The sequence below is a fragment of the Pholcus phalangioides genome, unplaced genomic scaffold, assembly GCF_987345545.1.
Source record: "Pholcus phalangioides strain wild (caught in Gottingen) unplaced genomic scaffold, Ppha-v1.0 ptg000003l_1, whole genome shotgun sequence".
Lineage (NCBI taxonomy): Eukaryota > Metazoa > Arthropoda > Arachnida > Araneae > Pholcidae > Pholcus > Pholcus phalangioides.
In genome coordinates, this window is record NW_028301596.1 from 52,950,715 (window position 1) to 52,973,225 (window position 22,511).

Here is a 22,511-nt window from a genome sequence, read left to right on the forward strand (position 1 = left end):
CCATATGAAACACCCCCCAACCCTGTCCCATCACAAACCATTTTTGAGTTATGGGGGATAATTGATAATGGGAAAAAATGTGTCATCTAAAAAAAACCAAATTTATGAAGTCTCTAGAGACCTATACACAAACTAAGCACATATTTAGAAAGAGCGGAGAAAATTCTATAATGTGACACCATTTTCATCAGAATATCTGGATTCAATTCTGAGCTACAAGTGCTGAAATGTTAACAAAGTTCAAAATCACATTGTCACAAAAATTTTTAATTGCCAGTTTTGTAAATACCCTTCTAGTACAACCAGTAAAATTTACCAAAAACTTATCTATTGCACCAGCTTTTGAAGAGTCTACAATAAACAATATCAGTGTTCTAGTTAAGGAGAAATTTAGCCTTTTGTTTGCATCACATCACTGAAATCAGTGTAGTCAGAGTAGAGATTTTAGTAGAATTTGGCAAAAGTGGATTTTGCACTTCACCTATCTCTCATTGCTTGTAGCTTGCAATCCAATCCAGATATCCTGATAGATGGAGTGTGTCACCATATAGGATTTTTTTTTACAAAATCAAATTGTTACCGAAATCTGTAACCGTCAATTCAGAATTTTCATTGAATATCTACTTTGCCGAACGACAGTTTCAGTGATATATTGCAAGCAAAAGGCTAAATTTCTTCTGAACTAAAATGCTGATATGGTTTATTGTAGGATTTTTTTGATAGCTGGTGCAATGGGCAAGGTTTTGGTAAATTTGTTTGATTGTAGCTATAAGGGTGTTTGCAGAATTGGCGATTAAAAATTTTGGCAACAATTGAATTTTAAACTTGGTCAATCTTTTAGCGCTTATAGCTCACCATTAAATCCGGATATTCTGATGAAGTTGGTGTCACCTTATTTCTGCTCTTTCCAAATATTCCTTAGTTTGTGTACACATCTTTTAGGAGCTTCACAGTTTCGGGTTTTTTCAAACGGGACACATTTTTCTTCCATAATCAAATGTCCCCTATAACTCAAAAACAATTTAAGATAGAATAGGGTTGGTAGGATGTTTCATATTCCATTAGGGTTTGTTTATCACCTCCTTTCATTTGGCGGAGTATGTCACATTCACCCTGTAAATAATTATAATTATTACAGTGAAATCTCAATATGACAATACTCTACGAACCCAGGAAAACATTGTTGAAGAGGGATTGTCAAGAGGCAGCAGTTTAACATAATATAAAAATTTTCAAACAAGACTTGAAAAAATATTATTGTAGAGGGCTTTGTCCTCATATTGAGTATCTGGTTAGCGAAGTAAATCAACAGACTATTAGATGGCAACAGGTAACAATTATATATGGTGAAAATCCTATGTAAGGATACATCTGTAACAATAATCGCCTATATACTATAAGATATTACTCTTTGGTCTCAATGCATATTCCACAGAAATAAAATATTCCATCTATAACGATAATTATTTTATAATGATACATTTTTCCATTCCCTTGAGTATCATTGCATAGATGTTTCACTGCATATAGCATTAATAATGATAGGTGCTGGTAATTTATTATGATGCTGATACATTAATATATTTTAAGTTACAAAAATATGTTTTAAGTTCATCTTAAGCATAGGCCCTACACTAAACGTATACAAAGCACTAATAATTATCCTCTTGTGGGGTAGGCTGTGCCCAGAAAAGACCACCCAATAAATACTGGACAATTTCTCTTATTACATACTAGCAGAAATATCTGGCACTACCTTGGTTTTCTTTATATATTGGCAACATTAAAGAAGTTACAAGCATTGTGAAGAAATAAACATGTCTGAAATACATTGTTTGGGAACCATGGTGTAACAACGTAAACATTCCAAAAGTCATAGTTGAAGCCTATGAACCATTGTTGTCCATTAATTTTTTCCCTATTTTGGGGCATCTGCCTAGCTCTGCGTGTGTGATGAACTTCTAAAGTCCCCTATATCATTCGAATCTTGTTTGGAATACATGCAAAATTTGGTAGAGATTGGTCTAAAACTGTAGACTTGTATAGAGAACATACACACACAGACATACAGAAAATCAATTTTATATATAGATATCAAAATGTTTAAAAAAATGTAAGATTGTTAGAAATTTAATAGCCATGACCACATTGTTCTCAAGAGAAATAACTCTTATACACAGCATAGAAGAACCTAACCAACAGTAAATAGAAGCAAAATAAATAATGTTCATACCGTATAGTATTCAGCTCCTATTTTTCTCCTAAAACTAGTTCATGAGATAAAAAATACTTTAATAAGTACCATATTTCCCAGCATTAGCTGGCATGCAGGAACACAGCGAGGGATACAAGCATGCCAGGGAATTTGAATCACAGATTCTGGATAATTCTAAATATTTGCACTCGATTCGATTTGCACAAGAATCGATTGAATTAGCTGATTTGAACATTGCATTTTCCCTGTGTTTTAGGATCCATTCTGGTTTACGAAATACGTTGAGATAGTTTGAGTTTTATACTTGGCATGCTTGTTGATTCCTTGACAAAAATCTTTATTGAATATGTCGGATGCTAAGCATATTCATTTGCGTAAATTAGATGAATGAAATGACATGTAATTTGTATTCCAGGATCGTGTTTGTAAAATCCAAATAAGCAGAGCGGTAAAGAATTGCTCTGCAAGACATGTTGATGTGATATAAAAGTGTTTAAGTACCTTTACAATCTGAGCATGCAGAAAAACATGCAAAATACAGATTCTGTACCTAATATTAGGTTGACGATAATTGAATTAGAGCAATAAGCAAATGCTCAATTTTCATTATTGCTATCGAATTCCTAGACAAAGTTTGTTTGCTACAACGAAAAACTATCATTTCATTCTGATTAGTTTATATTCATTTAATACTTTATATACACGATGGACAAAAGTCAGTAGAAACTGTAAAAATGAATAAACACCAGTAAAATAACAGAAATAAAAAATGGTTTGCAGGGTTAACATCGCTAGGTCACAGGAATTTTTTTAAGATGGGGGGGGGGGGGAGATAACAAAAAACAGCAAATAGGTGGCGCTTGTACGAGCAACTTCAGCGGAAATATGCAAATGAGACAGTTATAAGAACTTACACTCCTAGTCCACAACCAGTTCACCATTGCAAACTGTGTGTGTGGACCTGCTGCACTCTACCGTTGATGGATTTGTGATTCGCCTGCAATGTGATATTTCCTGTAGTGGTGGTCATGAGGAACACATACTTATGTAATAAACGATTTGGAGGCATTCTGTTCGTTATTTGCGTATCTTTTCTGTGACTTGTGTATGGCAGCGCCACCTATTGGCTATTTTTTAAGTTACTTTTTCCCTGTCTTAAAAAAATCCCAGTGACCTAGCGATGCTAATCCTGCAAACCGTTTTTTTATTTTTGTTATTTTTCGGTTTTTATGAATTTTTAAAGTTCTATGCCCACCTTGTAAATTGATATCAATTTTTCGAATGTGTTCTGTGATCCTTATTAAAGCTAGCTTTTTCCGACATGCTGAGAATAGACCCAGGCTCCAACATTTCAAAAGCTGGTGTGTCTCGATTTTTCATGGTACGCTAAACTATGTGGGGGAGATTGGGTACATAAGCTGAGCTAATTGATTGAATTTTTTGACAGTTTTACTCATTGGCTATTAAATAGCCTACATAAATTATTATTCTATATCTGCCTCTTATACATGATGGCCAGCTTCCATTCATGCAATTTAACGCTTTTTACTACTTTCCGGAACTTGTTAAGTCTATTGGAATATAAATGTCAAATAACAATGAAAAATTAGCAGATTGATAACATACTCACCAATGGTAATTTTTATTTTATTTTCATGATATTCTTCAACAGCTGAAATTAATGATAAAAAAAATGCACATGAGAGTTGTGTATGATGTTTAATGTCAATGCTACATTGTTGGCACACACAAAACATATAAATTTAATCCTGCTGCATTCGGTGCCAAAGTTTTAGAGCTGATCTTGAATAATCAGTAGAATCTAAGCAGGTATAATATAGCTTTCAGTGATATATTAATAAATAGAATTCACTTCATTCTATCAAAAATAAAAAGACTGATAGAGAAATTATTGATGTAGAGTAAATTGGCAAAAATGTAGGTGTTCTGGTAAATTCTTTTTTCATAGAAGAATTTGTTATATACAAAATGTGTTTCCATACAGGGTGTTGCCTTGAAGTGGCGACAAACTCTGAGGGGGTGATTAATTAGGTATTAAGAGTAACAAAAATTGCCTCAGAACATGATATCACAAACAACATTTAGTCTGTGAAAATCCCAAAAATAGATGTCAAGAGCACAGGGAAAGAAGCTGTTGGTTAATCACTGATTTCTTGCCGCTCATTGATTGGCTCGTCATGCCTAATGTAAGTAGTATGGCAAAATAAATGAGCTGGTATATCCTTTTCTCCCTGCCCATACAGTGCAGTTGAGAAGAAACCTCTATACAAATTTCTCATTTGTGTGGGAGAAAATAAAAGCAGTGAGCAAGTGCTGATCAGTAGGCTTTTCGGGATTCAAAGGCATTGCAAGTTCATTCCGAAACAGCCTCTCTGATCTGACTACAATAACAAAGAGTATCTGGATATGCATCTGATTTATGGCTGAGCAGGTGGCAATGGATGCCTAGCACAGCAGATGTGCCAAGAACAACATCCGAGGAGGCATTGTCTGCAGCGCACTACCTTCATGAAGATCGATTGAAGGCTACGGGAAACAGGATCCTTCCAAGTAGGCAGGTGTGATGTAGGGCAACAATACAATGTGTGCACACCTTAAATGGAAGAACGCGTATTGCAATGGTTTGCTGATTCCCCATTGAAAAGTACATGAGCTGTTGCAGCTGAACTTGGTATTTGGCACGAGGTGGTGTGGGAGGTTCTGTATGCTGAGAAGATGCACTCATTCCTAGTGCAGAAAGTACAATTCTTAACAGAGAGAGAGAAGCTGATTATCCCCCCCCCCCTTCAGGTAGAGTTTGTGTGCTGGACGTTTGATGTTACATGGAATAATCCACAATTTCTCGCCTGCCACTATTTTATTGTCAGATGAAGTCAGCTTTACACGAGAAGGCATGGCCAACAAGCACAATCCCCACACCACTGTTCTATCGAAAGTTCACAACACTAATTCAGTGTTGAACTTGTGTCGTTTGGGCAGGAATCCTCAGAGATAATCTGGTGGGACTGTACCTTCTGCCCAAACTCCTCAATAGAGCAACATACCTTGTACTATTGCAGCACATTCTCCAGGATTTGCTGCAGGGTGTACCGGCCACAATGCAGCAGAACATATGGCCCATGAATGATGATGCACCAGCACATTTTACCATTGCAGTGCATAACCATGTGCATGCTACATATCCCGGGAAGTGAATTGGATGCGCTGGACCTGTTGCTTGACCTCAACGCTCCCTGGACTTCAATCCTTTGGACTTCTTCTTTTGGGGACACCTTAAATCACTCATGTGTCAGATGCCTGTGGAGGCACTGGAGGATTTCGTAGCACGGATCGGCATTGCTGTGGCATACATCACCAGCACACCGGTATCTTTGAGCGCATCCAATAATTGTTACTCCGTTGTTGTTGGCTGTGCAATGACCTTTGCAGTAGCAACTTCAAACAGCTCCTGAAATAATTTCTCTTTGTCTACTTTCTGACATTAAACTGAGCTGCACAGACTATTGTAATCATGCTGTTAAGTAAATAGTTTTTGTATTTATCTCTATATCTTACTTTTTACACTTATTTTGTACTTATTTGTAACTACAGGATTGAATCAAAATTATATACATTACTCAATGGATTATTATGATAGCAGTTAAAATTGTACTGCTACCAACCAGAAAAATGTAAGAATATAAAGCCACAATGAAGGAAGAACATTATTATTATTATTATTATTATTATTATTATTATTATAACTAAAAAAACTCACTTGTCACTAAAATATTTGGCAGAGGTATAATGTTTTCAGCATAAGTACCTGCATGTGAATAAAAAAATTATTTAAAAAATATATTCATACAGCAATCTAATAATTATTCATTTTGTGATCCTTAAAATTCACGAAAAAAAGAATTGAAATATTTTTATGAATTAAGTCACAGGGTGTAATTAGTAATATAATTTTCAAATTTTCAATTTGTGACAACTTAAAATATATTTTTTGATAGCCTGTTATTACTATCACTACTAAGTATAATTGGAAAAAGAAAAAAAAAACGAACAAAAACATCAACACGTTCTGTCAGACCAATGTATATAAGGAATTTAAACACAATCACTTTTATTTATCTCCTGAGATAGATAAAAGTGCTTAGTAGCAGTTCGCTTTGGTCAAATTTTAAAATTTTAAAAATTCACTATTTGTTGTTCACAAGAGATACTGCATTCAATTTAATTAGTTCAATTTAAACAAGCACTTTTATTTTATCCATCACATCTATCGTAGGTTGTATGCATTCCCTAAAAGCAGAATATGCCAAAATCTGCTATGTATGTTGCAGAACAATCACTGCTATGGCAGAACAATCTGGAAAGGATTTAAAGGAAGTGTAGAAAACACTATTATAGGAATTTTTACTGCAGAATATTTCTAGTCAGCCTAGGACTCATTGTTTGTGCAGAACAATGCAAAACAGTCTGCTTTGGGGCTGCATTCTAACCAGGGTTTTTGCATTATAAAAACTGTCAAAAACATTAAATATTGCTTTTGAATATGAAAATTCCCATTGAAAATGCACATATTGATTGCATGTAATGTTTAAAGTGACTATGTTATATAAAGAATAAATACTTAATATGATTATAAAATAGTTTTCTGCTCTCTACAGAATTATTTTGGGCAATATATGTGTATTTTTTCATATAAAATATATGATTTGAATAGAGCATAACTTAAAAGCTGAAGGAAAAAAAACGGTGGAACTATCTGATATTCCTTAATTCTAGATGAGATTCTCGATATTCAAAAATTTCTTCAACTGCTTATTTATGTGTATTGATATAAACCATCTGCTGTACCCTTTTCATAACAGATAGATGTTTAAAAAGTTCTTTTATGCCAAAAATAATGTTGATTTCTGTCATAAATTATCTAAATAATCACTGACAATTAAAACAATACCCTTATTATGCATAAAATTAGAAAATAGCTAGCAATCAAAATATTAAATAATCCTTCAATTTAGCAGTGCTGATTGTATATGGTGCTTAAGAAAAGCTACTATTAACTTATTCTAAGTAAAATAAGTAAGAATGACAACATTGAGACAATAAGTTTTTGACTGTTTTAATACCAAGTTTCTGAGGTCAAAAACCTAACCCTGATCCCCTATCACACATATTTTGAATAAACATATCTATTTCAATTAATAAATTGAACACTGGTATTATTAGTAGTTTAGATAAAATGGATCATATTATCTGTTCTAGACTGTCTGTAGAAAAATTCAAAATTGCAAATTATTATCAATATTTTGTTTTATTATAATAAATAAGTGTTTAAAAAAAATGTAATATCCAAGGATGATGGATAAAAACTGAAGGATAAAAATCTTTGTATAAAACGTAATACAAAAAAAAAGTATGTTATTCATCATGTTATCAACCTATTGTGTTCAAAATATTATCCAAAAGCATCCAATTAGTTTTTTGACAGTTTTCAACAGTTTTTGATGATTTAAATCAATTTTTGACATCAAAAACCCAACCCCGATTCTAACTTAAACCACTAAAAAACAGATCATTTTTACCTGTTGGTGTAAGCTCTGCCAGAATGGCTGAAAAAAAAGAAATATAATAATTATTTTTTATTTATTCACACACACATAATGAAATAAATACATATAAATACCACACTTGCCAGAGTATACAGGGTGGTAACTGTTGATCACCCAATAATTTTACACACGTGATTTCTTGTGAAAAACTAATATAGAAAAGTGTTTTCTGTTTTTTAATCAGACGAATATTAAGTGAGCACGCTTTGAAGTTTTGTGACGTGTCTTTTTTCTAATGGTCAATTACATGCCAAACACTGAACGAAAGTAAATTTTGCCGAAGTGCAAGATAGTGCCAGCAGCAGGTTTTCATTTCTTGAAAATAAACTGAAATATTCAATCCAATTAGAAGTTAAGTTCGGATTTCTTTCATGATTGGCACTCTTTTTCTTTTGATGCAGTGTAATATTATAACCATACTATTATGTTTAGCTTACATATTAGCTTCATCCATTGTTGGCAAATTTATCACCAGATTTATAACGTGCTAGCCAAATAAGATTTATCTGAAAATGTTCATAACCAAATCAACACCACTTTGCCAAAATGTGGTAATTTGCTCTCTTTCACTGATTCGTGAAATATTTTGAGGGAAAGGTGCATACATTGCATAATGTTTACTGCACAATCATTCTTTTTTTATTGTCTTTCGAATTAAATCACACATTGGTCAATAAAACAGGACAATATGTTTTGAGCAATTTTGAACTTTCATCAAAACTGCTACGCGTAAAAAGCTTCAATGGAGGATGTAAAAATGGTAGCTTCTTGATGAAGGTTTGACTGATTGAAATAGTAAAATAACAACAATTCAATCAGAAACTTCTAATCAAACTAATTATTTTATGAATTGACATATTCAACGTAATTATTGGTTTCAGACTTTTTCTATTGATTATTCATTGAGTCATTTTTTCATACTGATTTATACATGTTGCAACGAAAATTTCTGATTTCCTTGTGACTATAATTGATATTTATCTGGAATGTTAATAAATATACTTTACCTTTTCATAAGAAATATTTTGACATGACTATGAAATTGATTCCAGCCTAGATCATTTGGTAATTATTCAGATGAATTTTCATTCTGGGGCACATTTATAAGGGAGCTGTTGCCCTGGGCCTCTCTCAGCGGACATGGACTTTAGACTTCATCATCCTAGATACCAGAGCCGTAACTAGAATTTTTGCCGCCTGGGACAAACAAGATTTTGCTGTTCCAGAAAATTTGACAATTTTATGACGGTTTTCTTTATTTCGACCTAAAATTGCTGCCTCTAAATTTTGACACCTGGGGCAGCTACTCGCTCTTAGTTCCAGCCCTGCTAGGTACTACTAACTTTGCTGCTCATATGTCTATTTAGAAATTTGTGTCAGATTCACTGTGAAATTTAAATCAAGTCATTCACTGATAAATAAAGAAAAGAGGAAAAGACCTCACCATATTTTGCATTGCAAAAGCTTCCAGGAACATCTTTACGAGACGAACCATGCTCACACGTTGAGCAAGATGGCTGTATTAATGCTGGACATGCTACAGACAGATACTGTTGAGCATCATAAGTTGGCTTTGAAACTACTACTTCTTTCTTTGTGCAGCCAGGAAGAAAGATGTCACCCTCAGGCAAAATATAGACCGCATGTCCTTCACTTAACTGGGTTTCAAACTGGGGTTTTTCAACATTCGTTCCAAGCAATAAAATTATTTTTGCACCTGCAACAGATAAGAATACACATTAAGGTGGTCCGTATTTTTCACTTTTTAAAAGCTTAGCTTCCACTCCCTCCCCATTTTGTTTCAATCAACAAAAAATTGTCTGTGAAAATTTTTAGCTCAATTGAACTATACTGCTAGGCGACCCTCAAATGCCTTGAAGTTGGAACGTTGTAAGTAATGTAAATTTCCTGTATGCAATGATTCATTTTGTTCAAAAAGCAGTATGCGCTTCCCTATCTCAACCACTTTTTTTTCTTCTTAGAGAAATTTATGAGGACTCTCATGGCAATTGTTAAAACATTCTGAATCCAATTTATCAAAAAAAAAAATTGTCTCTGTGGCAACAATCAGTGAAAAAAATCATTGCCGGAGACAAATACCCAACTGTTACTAAATCCTTTTTTAAGAAAAAATAATGTTCAATGATCATTCACTCACATTGTTTTGATTCTTTAAAAATTATTTCTGTAAATACAAATGCGTTCTTTTATAGAAGTTATGTGTGGTATTGAAAAAACGTTATATTTTTCAAATTTTTCATGTTATTTCAGGTATTTTTTGAATTGGGAAAATTTTTTTTTTTCGGAAAATTTGATTTAGAATGTTTTTAAATCATTTCTGAGGTTGCTTGGATGTCCTAAATTTCCCTAAAAAGAAAAAAAAGTGGGGAGAGGTGTTTGAAGGTCGCTGAACAGTTGTTTGATTGAATTAAAATTATACACAGATAATGTTTGTCAATTGAAAAAGGATTTGAGGAGGGGGGAGCAAAATTTTAGCATTCATAAAATTACCTATAGTTAAGGGGCACCCTAGTACACATACATTATGGCAGTTTCTGTTTGAATTTGTCTTAATGGGGGGAAAAAATGGTACAGAAAAATTTAAGATTTTTTTCGCTATAAATTATTTTATAAATTTCCATTGTTAAATTTCATTACCAGTGCCATTTTGATGCCAAGGAATTTTTTTTTTTTTTTTGGCTTACATTCTTATAGGTAAAAATGAGAAATATATTCAGATATAATCAGTTTTTTTAATTTTTCCTATATCAGACATTTCATTGCACATTTAGCCTGCTTTTTTTTAAATTCGTACTTTTCACACTTAACAAAAAGAATTTCATAGGAGTATTTTACATGTGCAAAGTATAACATTCGTAAAAAAATATATTGGCTTGAGTGGCCTGTTTTCACAAAAAAAAAACCATGAAAAAATGTACCCGTAAGCAGCTTAGGACAGGTTTCTTGGCATGATTGCAGTAAAAGAACAGATATGGACAAATTCAAACTTTTTGGATCTTGATTTTTAGTTACTTCATACAGAACCTGTGCTTGCTGTTTGAAACATAAAGGTTTTGAATTTGGATAACCTTCTGCAATATTGCCTGAAACAATAAAATGAAATAAAAAATAATTTTAAAAAGTTATAAAAAAATATCTTTTTTTTATTTGATCATGCAATTTGATTCCTCGTGTAAAAAATGTATCAATAATAAAGAATACCACATTAAAATTACATAATTATTTCCTGAACACCATCAATAATTACCTCTATCCTCAAATGCATGTAATATTACTTCATGGGTAGAACCAGATACTTCTGAGCTATTAATTCATTTGCAATGATGGCATTCGATTAATAGGCAAAAATTTTACAAATCAGAATACCTATTTATATGTGAATTTATTTCATAATAATTCTATTTCAATTAATAAGTGTGAAATAAATTTTCTTTCCAAAAAAAAGAAAAATTATGTGAATTCAGCAAAAAAAAAAAATTTTAAAAAGATAATTTTCCTAAATAAACTGAACATATTTCTTATTGAATAAGACACATACAATGTACTGTGCTATTGGAGTAGTATCTTTTCAGAGTGTTACATAATACAAATACAAGGCCACAACAGGCAGGCGAAATGCCCAACAAGGTGGCTGAGAAAAAGTTGCCCACAACAAGTATGGATGTCATTTACTTCAGAATTATAGCAACCCTAATAAAAAGGCAATAACAAAAACTAGAAACAGTATATATACACATGATAAAATATTATACAATGCCCATAAATAATACTTATGGTTGTCTTATTTTAAGTATGGACAGCTTCTCGATTCACCCCAACATGTTTATTGTAATTTATTTCTTTTTAAACTTGTCAATTGTGTTAGAATTTACTACCCTTGAGGGTAAGTTATTCCATTTATTAACAACCCTATTAGTTATTAATTTATTAGAGAAAAATTCCCTGCAACACCATAACCTAAAATTGTCCCTTGCCAAACGATACTGGTGTCCCCTTGTAAAAGCACTTGATTGACGGTGAATTAGTAAATCATGGTCCATCCTATCCATACCATTGAAAATTTTGGACACTTCAATCATGTCTCCGACATCTGTGTTCATCTAATGTAAACATATTTAAAAAATAAAGTCTCTCTTCATAACTCAATGACATTATACAATTAATTAATTTTTTAAAAAAGCATGCAATGTTATCAAACTCTGGGGGGGGGGGGGCCCGGCCATACAAACGACTAACGGGAAATAAATGGGTAAAAATAAAACGGTGAATCACTCATGGCCCAGTTTGACTGATGTCAGGGACCAACGGTTAAGAAACACTGTATTAGACAGTCTCACTGGGAAAAACTGTAAATTAGATTTAACTTTACGAATTCAAAGTATAATCTCAGTCCATTCATGTTATAAGAAAATCAGAAGCAAATACAAAATTTGTTTCACAATAACGATAACAGGATGAAAATTATGCAGTTTTTTTTTTTCTTTGAAAGAGCACCATGTTTTCACATATAGATTAAGTCAAAACTACAATATTGATGAATATCTTCCATGAAAAACTTCTTTTCACTTTTTAGTTATAACATAAAATAATGTTAGAACCATAAAAACCATCAGAAACTGCAAGTTCAATAAGCATTGATATTTGCCTGAATTCTTTAACTATTACTCACATAATTTTCCATCATTCAAGTCATTTTCACGACAATTAGATTGCTTTAATAATTGTAGAGCGTCAATGCCTCTACCATCCTCTTCACTGTTGCTGTTGGTTTCTTCAGAAGAATTTGTTTCCTCCGAACTATCCTTATCCGACAGCTTAGGCAATATTTCCAGTATGTTACCTACATTAATAAAATCCCCAAGACATAACCTTATTGCACTTTTTAATTCAAAAAATTGTGTAGCCTCATTGTAATACTGCAAATTCCAGCTAAAGTAGAAAGTTATTTTTTGTAATAACCAAAAATATCTTGTATTGATTTTCTTATAACAGGAGTGCATTGAAAGTACTCAGTAATTAATTGATTGTAAGTTGTAGCGTAAATACTATGCACATATAGAAACAGGTTCATTTGATGACATTGGATAAGAAACTTCTACAAAATACCACTGCCTACCATTCTTGATTTACTTAACTTTTTTTATAACTCAGGTTAAAAACTTCTTTTTACTCGGAGACAAAACTGATAATATTAATGCTTCATTTATATAGCAAGGGTTCTTGAAAAATTTTTGAGGTGTTAGTGAGTTTGGATGAGAAAACAACCACATAACCCATTGGGATTGATAATAATTCTTTTGTATATGAGGTTGTGGGCATTAACTCAAACGTTCAGCTCAAAAAATATTTTCTTAGCATTGACACAGCTGATGAAATTACTGATTGTTTGAGCTCACTGAATTACCCATTAAAAATATCACATGGGTTTTTTTAATCGAGTTATAAGAAATATTCAACATTTATTCTCATTTAATAATTTAGAATGAACTAGATAAATACATACTGGCTGGCTGGTACGACTTCATGCCCACAGCAACAACATATGCTGTGAAAGAATAAAAAAGAACAATTATTGTGCAAGTAATACAAAATACTATTATTCAATGAGGATGCCAAAAATACATTAATAAGAGGATAAAATAAAACAATGATTTTTACTTTGAAAAATTTAATGCATGTCTAATATAAGGAATTTTTCATTAAAATGACCAGATCAACAGTCCTATATACACTGAAGAGCCAAAAAAACTGGTTCACCTGCCTAATATCATGTAGGGCCCCCACGAGCCTGCAGAAGTGCCGCAACACGACGTGGCATGGACTCGACTAATGTCTGAAGTAGTGCTGGAGGTAATTGACACCATGAATGGTGCAAGACTGTCCATAAATCCGTAGGAGTAAGAGGGGATGGAGATCTCTTCTGACCAGCACGTTGCAAGGCATCCCAGATATGTTCAATAATGTTCATGTCTGGGGATTTAGGTGGCCAGCGGAAGTGTCTAAAGTCAGAAGAGTGTTTCTGGAGCCACTTTGTAGCAATTCTGGACGTGTGGGGTGTCGCATTGTCCAAGTCCGTCGGAATGCACAATGGACATGAATGGGTGCAGGTGATCAGACAGGATGCTTACGTACCTGTCAGAGTAGTATATAGACGTATCAGGGGCCCCATATCACGCCAACTGCACACACCCCATACCATCACAGAGCCTCCACCAGCTTGAACAGTCCCCTGTTGACATGTAGGGTCCATGGATTCATGAGGTTGTCTCCATACCCATACACGTCCATCAGATCGAAGCAATTGTAACTGAGACTCGTCAGACCAGGCAACGTGTTTCCAGTCCTCAACAGTCCAATGTCAGTGTTGTCGGGCCCAGGCGAAGTGTAAAGCTTTATGTCGTGCAGTCATCAAGGGTACACGAATGGGCCTTTGGCTCCAAAAGCCCATATCGATGATGTTTCATTGAATGGTTCGCACGCTGACACTTGTTGATGGCTCAGCATCGAAATCTGCAGCAATTTGCGGAAGGGTTGCACGTCTGTCACGTTTAATGATTCTCGTCAGTCGTCGTTGGTCCCGTTCTTGCATGATCTTTTTCCGGCCGCAGCGATGTCGTAGATTTAATTTTTTACTGGATTCCCGATATTCACGGTACACTCGTGAAATGGTCGTACGTGAAAATCCAAATTTCATCGCTACCTCGGAGATGCTATGTCTCATCTCTCGTGCGCCGACTATAACACCACATTCAAACTCACTTAAATCTCGATAACCTGCCATTGTAGCAGCAGTAACCAATCTAACAACTATGCCAGACAATTGTTGTGTTATATAGGCGTTGCCGACCGCAGCGCCGTACTCTGATTAGTTCCATACCTCTTTATTTGCATACGCATGCCTTTACCAGTTTTTTTGGCTCTTCAGTTTATATACAGTCCTCCCTTGGTATTCGTGGAGGTGACCATGAATACGGGAAAATCTGCAAATAACCCAAAACTATAAACATTTGTCTTTTTAGGCATCTCATTTATACAGTCTCCTACGTGTGTAGAAGAATAGAAGTAGGAGGGAGGGGACATAACAGGCAACGCAATGTCTGTTAGCCGTTTCTTCTAAATTTGTTTATTACTACTAAACCATACTTGCACCTCGTCCACATTCCTCTGAGAAACTTCTAATGAATTGGTACATGTTTGAATGTGCATGTCCGTGTTGTGAACTTAACGTAAATATTGTTTCTGTGAACTGCTTGTTATATTGTCTGAAATTCACTTCTTCTTCTTGTCAAGTTAATCCAATGACCTTTATATAACAAATTTGTTTTTAATTTCTTCAAGCTTTTTTTTTATTTAAAATTATTACCTTTTTTCATTCTTGTAAAAATGTATATTAAGAATTCATATAACCCACTGAGATATTGTTCCCACCACAACTGCCACCATCAACTATATGCACAGTCTATTTTGTTCTCCTCCTCCCCCTTTCATTTATTATACAGGAAGTCCATAATTAAAAGACCCTATTTTAAAGTAGCCTACAGACGAAACCAGTCATTAGAAAATTGTGAAATTTTGTGGAGGACTTCATGCAGTGATGGGAATTTGTTTCAGGGAGAAAAATTAGTTGCACATGCCACCACCAGAGAGCATTTTATTAAGAAATGACACATTTAGGTAAATGTTTACAATTGTTAAACACTTTTACAATTGTACTGCAACAAAACATGTTCTACACGATGGCCATCATTTTCAGATACCATGTGAAATCGCAAGATGGCATGTTCCACAACTGACCGAAGTGTGTACGGGGAAATGTTGAAGAAGTGAAACGCTGAAAAAACCTCCTGTACTGTGTCTATAGAAATGGGTTTTCTTCCTCTTCCAGGACGAACAGTCAATGATCCTGTGGTTTCAAATTTCGTTATCATACTCCGAAAGTTTTTAACATCCACTGAACCTTTTCAAATTCTCTTTCAAGTCCGATATTTCCATAGAGCAGTTACTGTGGAATTGATGTTTTGGTAAAACAATCTGACCAAGAAAGCATGATCTCGTAAACTTATCGTCATTGTGAGCAGCGAACACATTAAGAAACAAGATCTTAGTGAATGTTTCTAGGTTTTATAACAGCTGCTGCGTGACATCACATAAATTTACATGTTTACTACAGGTATTCAAGTGAAACACCCTCAGGTTGTGCAACTAATTCCCCCCCCCCCAAAAAAAAACAAATTCCCATCAATTCATGAAGTCCTCCACAAAATTTCACACTTTTTTGATGACTGGGTTTGCCTGTAGGCTACTTTAAAATCTTTTAATTATAGATGCCCTGTATATATATTATACATTAGTATTTGTTACAATTGTACTGAATGCTTTGTAAATATCTACTCTAATGCTGTGATTGTCAGTATGAGCTAAGTTGGCTTCCTGGCAGTTTTTCCCCGTTCTTTTGTATAATATCGTTTTCTTGAAAAAATAAAATATAAAATAAATTAATGCTATATGACAAATTATGTATGTAGTGATGCCACCTGCCATCAATTTTTCTAATTATGAGTAAAGTGTAATGATTGAACATTTGTAGCATTACAGAGCTGTTTCTCTCTGTAGCGAGACTTTTTAATAGGAAGATCAGTTTGCATTCACGCCTCAAAGTTGAGAATCACAAAAAAAAAATCAGCCGACCACCACTGTGGTGAAGGTATGATTCAAACCCAGGTCCTCGCGATATGAGTCTGTCACTATGACCACTCGACCACCACAGCGGAAATTTGTTAATTTGTTACCATATAGTAACAATGTTTCCTCTACCAATTTTTTTACACGTGAATAACATACCCTAGATGGGTCTATTTCATGGAAACAATCCATTGCCAATTTAAACTTACAAAACCCTTTACTATGTAGCTGAACATAGAAGAAATTGCTTGACTCGGTAGAACTTGCCTTCCAGGGTGGGTAAAAAAACCAAAACACCAGGTTTTTTTAAATTTAAACTGGTTTTTTTATCAGTTTAAATAGCATTTACATTAAAAACAAAATTATATTTCCAAACAATCATTTAAACTTCTAATAATTAAAATAACTGTTTATTAATGTAATTAACACTACTCTATATTTGACTGTTGAAAACATCATTTTCGAAGAAAATATCAATTTTTATTTTTTATGGAAGCCCTATTCTTTGTGATTCCAAAATAAGCCTTGTTTTGTTTAGATGATGCTCAGAACTGGAGTTATGTCTACTCCAGTGTTGTGTTCTTACAGAGAAGTAATCCGTGAATAAGCGTGTTTAATAACGAATACTATTTTTGACATTTTACTTGAGTTTGAAACATGATTTATAAAAATCTATTCATTGCATCATTACTAAATTTTAATATGATATTCTGCTATATATTGTTGAGGTTGTGAACTAAAATCTAAGGTCTATCACATATATTTGTCTAATTAGTGTTTTATAAACAAAATGTAGAATGAAATTTGAAAAATTGACACATACATCAACAGATTTGAGTGTAACTTATGAGCATATCATACAATCCTTTAAATTTTAGTTGGTAACCTGCACAATTAATAACTGAACGTACTGTAAAAACAAAATATTTCATTCTTAGAATTTTTTGCAATCATGTTTCGAATATCACATGAATTTTTATACAAAATGACATAGTTGGACTAAAATTTATTATTATTCAGTACACAACTGATTTCAGAGTTCTCCACAGAGCCATTTCACAGGGCGGACTAACTGGCAATTTCAGTTGATCTCACGGCTAGGATTTCTTAAGTTCACAAACTGCAATATGTATGCATTTTTAATACACTATACACACACAAGCTCAGAGACACGGTACTCAAATACTACTTCTTACTACCAAGCTGCGAAACAATTCTGGGGAGAACACTAGATTTAGACTATCTACTGGGAAATATGTATAACTACCAACGTCTGCAGCACAGTATGCTTCGTTGACAGAGTCCTTGTCATAAATTGCACAAGTAGGGCATCCACCAGACTGAAGGCATTGTGATAGTTGTCCAACTGGTACAACTGCAGGTGGTTTGTCAACTGATGGCTTTACATATAAATCAGCACCAGATGCTGGTGTTGGGTCAGGAGATGGATCATATGATGGTGCACCAACTGGCGGATATCGAATCAATTGTGGTGGTATGTATGATCTTGCTGAATAACCGACAGAAGGTTTCTGAGATAATGGCGGTGGGATATAAAACTTTTCTTTATTTGGGTAGTCTTCTGGAGATTTTGGGGGAAATATGTAATCTTGTGCGAGTAGTGCATTTTGTTGAGATACTGAATACAAGTGAGATTCCTGCACATACACTTGTGATAACGGTTTTGAAGGAGGTGGTGATTCCACAGGAGATGTTGGTGCATGATTTCCAGGTGATTCAGGGTATACTTCTGGGGAAGATGTTAAAGCATAAGTTTGTTGAGATGATGGATGCTCTGAAAGCTTCCATGGGGGTAATGACACATATGATTGGGATGGTGTTTTGGAAGAATGACTCCTTGCTGATAGTTGACAAGACTTGACCATGGTTGCCAATTCTTTGCTTATTCCTGAATCCAAAGGTATCACGTAAACCTGCTCTGAAAGTGAAACCTTTGTGAAAACTGGTGCTTCATAAATAAAGGATTCTGGCATCGCAAATAAAATTATCCGCTTCAAACCTAGAAGAAAATAAGATAAGAATATTAAACCTGAGGTGCAGCATATTGCTACAGAAAACTTTAGAAAACACAGTCAAGCTTGAATATAATGAAGTCACATGAGAATGCGAAAAACATTCGCAACACCTGATATTCATTATAACTAAGAATTGGATTTTTATGGCCTAAACGTCATGGCTGATAGGTTAAAAAACTTAAATTCAGGTTTTCTAAACTATAAGCAACTCCATTTCATCTTTAGGTTATAAAAATCTGTGCCCTAATCATTGGTGTACACAAAGGGGGGGGGGGGGTTCTAACCCCAAACGAAAGAAATGAGAAAATTCTGCATACGCCTATGGCCCTAATTATAACCAATACATGATAAATGCTCAAGTTTAATGAGAAATCCACTTGAAGCAGTGTTTCTCTACCTATAATCCGTGAAGATGGGTTTAGAGGGGTCTCAAATGAATTTGAAAATTTAATTATAATTAAAATGAAAATTATTGACATGTCACAAATATTTATTATACTCACATAGACTGGTATAAAACATTAGACCCATATACTGTCATATATGACCCATAAGTCAGTGATTCTCAATGTCTGCCTTACCAGCTATGTCAGAGGCAAGCTGTCGATATTGATGCGTAACTATTCATTGCTTTGAAGTGGTTCCTTATTAGACTATTCTAGGGAACCATAAATAAACATTGGTGGAGGCAAGGAGGGAACTGCGGATGGCAGAAATTTAAGAACCATACCTGTAAGTGATCCGTCAAGCTGCTACAATGGCAAACATAAATGAAACTGTGGTAATACCAATCCCTCTTTATTCAAGGGTATGGGAGGGGGGAATGAACAGAACCAGTATTATCTATCATTGGGAAATTGCAATCTTGCAACAGATGGCGCTTACAGAACACACCCACATCTTTTCTTCGAATGTACTGTAGTACTTCACATTCAGCTTTTGTTTGTGAAGGGAAACTGATTTTATGGAAAGTAATCCTATGAAAAAAATGTGATTCTTGTCAAAAAAAATTTACTGTATCGGATATTCATAAATATAGCAATTAATCGATACTTTTAATATCCAGTTTTGTTACAAGCAGGCTCGACTGTATATATCTATATGTAAAAAGTTATTGACACTCAAGTTATATCTGCTGTCAGGGCCATCTTAAGAGCATCATGGGCCCAGAGGCAAAGTGAGTTTTCTGAGGCCCTATGCGACAAATTCTTGAATATTTCCACCAGATTTAATTTTTGTGAGGCCCCTTCTTCTTTTGAGGGCCCTATGTGGGTGGGCCCCATGCATAAAGATGGCACTGTCTGCTGTAAGTGGTATTACTTCATCAGTGCTTTCCATGTAAGGTGTCTCTCTCTTCAGTTACGGCTGTGTACATTTGCAGCTGTTAATTTACAACTACAGTGGCTGTCTTACTAGGGCTTTAAGAGTAATAATATTAAGAGTAATATAATAATGATTTGTACTTTGAAAATGTGTCTTGCAGAAAAATTTATTGAAGACTTTGCAGCCAGTGTAAAGCAGTTGTTAGGATTCAAATTGGTTGTATCTGTGAACATATTTGGCACCACTGTATTTACCTTTTTCTAGAAGTTATAATTAAAAGAAGTTAATCACACAAAGTGTGATTAACTATAGGAAGTACTATAGGAACAGAGAATCTACATCATATACCATTGCCAAGAAAAACAACTTACAAAAAATCCTTGCTTTCTTGCTCCAAGGTTATGCAATGAGTTTAATTTTATCAATAGACAACAGCTTTCATTTAATATATGTATAAAAAAACTATAATAAATTGTGTATTTGAAATAATGGATACCGAACAGTTCATTTTATCTAATAATTAACTAATCACTGTAATTTGAGAATAGGGTAACATTTGAACATTTAAGTAATATTCTTAAAAAAAAAGTTAATTTGGATATTGAGTATTATTGTTTATTGTGCATTTACTATTGAGTATTATTATTTTTGTATACTTTCAGGGTTGCCGAGAAAATCGTTGCATTCATGTTACTGTTTATGACTCAAGGAAGGATTTGCCTATCCCTTTGGATTAAATAGTGTTGTTTTGTAGTTTTCTTTTACTTCTTGTCTTTCTGTCTTGTAAGTTTTTGTGATGTTTTTGTCTAAATAAATAAATAAAATGCTACTGCCAAAATATGATTATTTCTTTATTTAAAGTGTAACTGAAAAGTGGACTACACTTTGAAGAAAATAGAAAGAATCATTGGTCTAATATGTGATAGTGGAAAATTTATTTAACAAACCCTGATTGAACTCTTTTATCGGTTTTTTCCCTCAAAGTAGACTTATTCAATGTTTTGACTACTCTTTTTTAAAATCTTTTTCTCCTCATTCTCCTATGTGACTTAGATTTGTTTTATAGGTTTCTGCCTTCGATGAGATCTTTTATTTTCTTCCTCATCCTTTACAAATCCAAAACATACCCGTACTCCCTATATGGGATGTCTCTGGCCGTTTTTGAATTTGAAGAGTAGAAAAAAAAAGGTTTTTTTCATTTCCATGTATATTCAGAATCATCTAGACCCAATTAACCCATTAACGATGACTTAGATTTTTTAAAGACAAAAAATAATGAGTGGAACCACTTCCACCATTTATTGGCAAAGAAAAAACAAAAATTTACAATGGCAAATTTTCTTACCAACTGGTGTTAATGGGTTAAATAAATAAAACTGTATGTTCAATCTGATTCATTTAATCAGGGAGAGCATTTAAAAAAATACATTCATTGATACTCAAAAATATAAATGTAATTTTAACCTTACCAGCTATATTACAGGGACAAGATGATTCTGAGGAATATCTAATGAGACGTCTGAATTGTGAAATGTCAGTTGACCCAAATGCTCCCACAAGTCCAAGTTTACCACACTGAGGGGCATATGATCCTACAAATATCCAAAATATAAAACTACATTAAAGATTTCTTACTGCGATTACACAAGGAGCAAAAATATAAAATAATAAGCAATTTTTGCAAATTAAGAAAACATCTCCAAGTGGTCACTGTGCTTCTTAATGCTTTGCTACTTTACCGCACACCAACTCCGGTTCATATTTCGCCATACGGCAATTTCCAACCAGAGGAGTTGGGTGGGAAATGAAGGCTCCATCCATCAGTGGTTGCCCCAGGTTCGGTAGGTGAAGAACTTGCTTCTAACGTTCTATGTTTGGATTCGAACCCATGGACCTTGATGGTAACCTTCTTAGTGGAAGAAAAGCATCTTACCATAGTGTCACTTGGGCTTAATGTTTTGCTGGCATCAGTCACAACAGTCAGTGCTCTTATTCCCTTTCAGTCCAAGACCACTTGTTGAAAAATTTTTAATCCTTTGAGTATAGTGTCAATAGTGTTTTTGAAAGAATCAAGGTTTTGAGTTGTTTTACTCTACTATAAGGTTTTATTTTATGTTTTTCTGGTTTTATTCAACTTATCCCATCCTTTGATCTGGTGTATACTTTTATAGAAGTTCTACAGAAAAAAGAATTTATGAAATTTTTATATTTTATAAAAATGTTGTGGCATCAAAGAAAGGAAAAAAAAACCCCCCATAAAATAAAGAAACTGACCTGATTGTGGAGATATCACCACTGCTTTCAAAACTAGTTTAAATAACAGAGAAAACAATAAATTAGTTTAAAAACATTGCAATTTAATATTTCAATTGTATACAGTCAATATCTGATTCAACAAATCGGAACCAGAGTTTTAATATATGAAGCAAGGATATCATTAAATTTGGGTCCTACTCTATATTTAACTCAATAAGGATAAATATTAATATTTTTCCCCTTCAGTTTAACTCTTATAAAATCAATGAATGCACTATTGGAAACTTCAAGGTTAAAATTAAAACTGTAATGAAAGCATCAATATTATTTATTAGTAGATATTTAATTACAGTT

At 33.8% G+C, this 22,511-nt stretch overlaps 1 protein-coding gene across 3 annotated transcripts in view; it reads right to left on the minus strand.

Annotated features, from left to right (window-relative positions):
* The window catches only part of LOC149088804 (uncharacterized), an 89,706-nt gene that overhangs the window by 50,656 nt on the left and 16,539 nt on the right, over window positions 1-22,511 (minus strand). For 2 of the 3 annotated variants that reach the window (XM_089250276.1, XM_089250277.1), the window contains exons 4-12: window positions 22,176-22,208; window positions 21,371-21,493; window positions 17,810-18,562; window positions 13,364-13,405; window positions 10,779-10,943; window positions 9,284-9,556; window positions 7,813-7,839; window positions 5,994-6,041; window positions 3,846-3,887 (exon numbers count right to left, since the gene is read on the minus strand). In XM_089250276.1, coding sequence (XP_089106402.1) covers window positions 3,846-3,887; window positions 5,994-6,041; window positions 7,813-7,839; window positions 9,284-9,556; window positions 10,779-10,943; window positions 13,364-13,405; window positions 17,810-18,562; window positions 21,371-21,493; window positions 22,176-22,208 — 1,506 coding nt within the window. Of the gene's footprint in view, window positions 1-3,845; window positions 3,888-5,993; window positions 6,042-7,812; window positions 7,840-9,283; window positions 9,557-10,778; window positions 10,944-12,529; window positions 12,701-13,363; window positions 13,406-17,809; window positions 18,563-21,370; window positions 21,494-22,175; window positions 22,209-22,511 lie in introns of all 3 variants that reach the window. The other variant, XM_089250274.1, reaches the window with a different exon arrangement.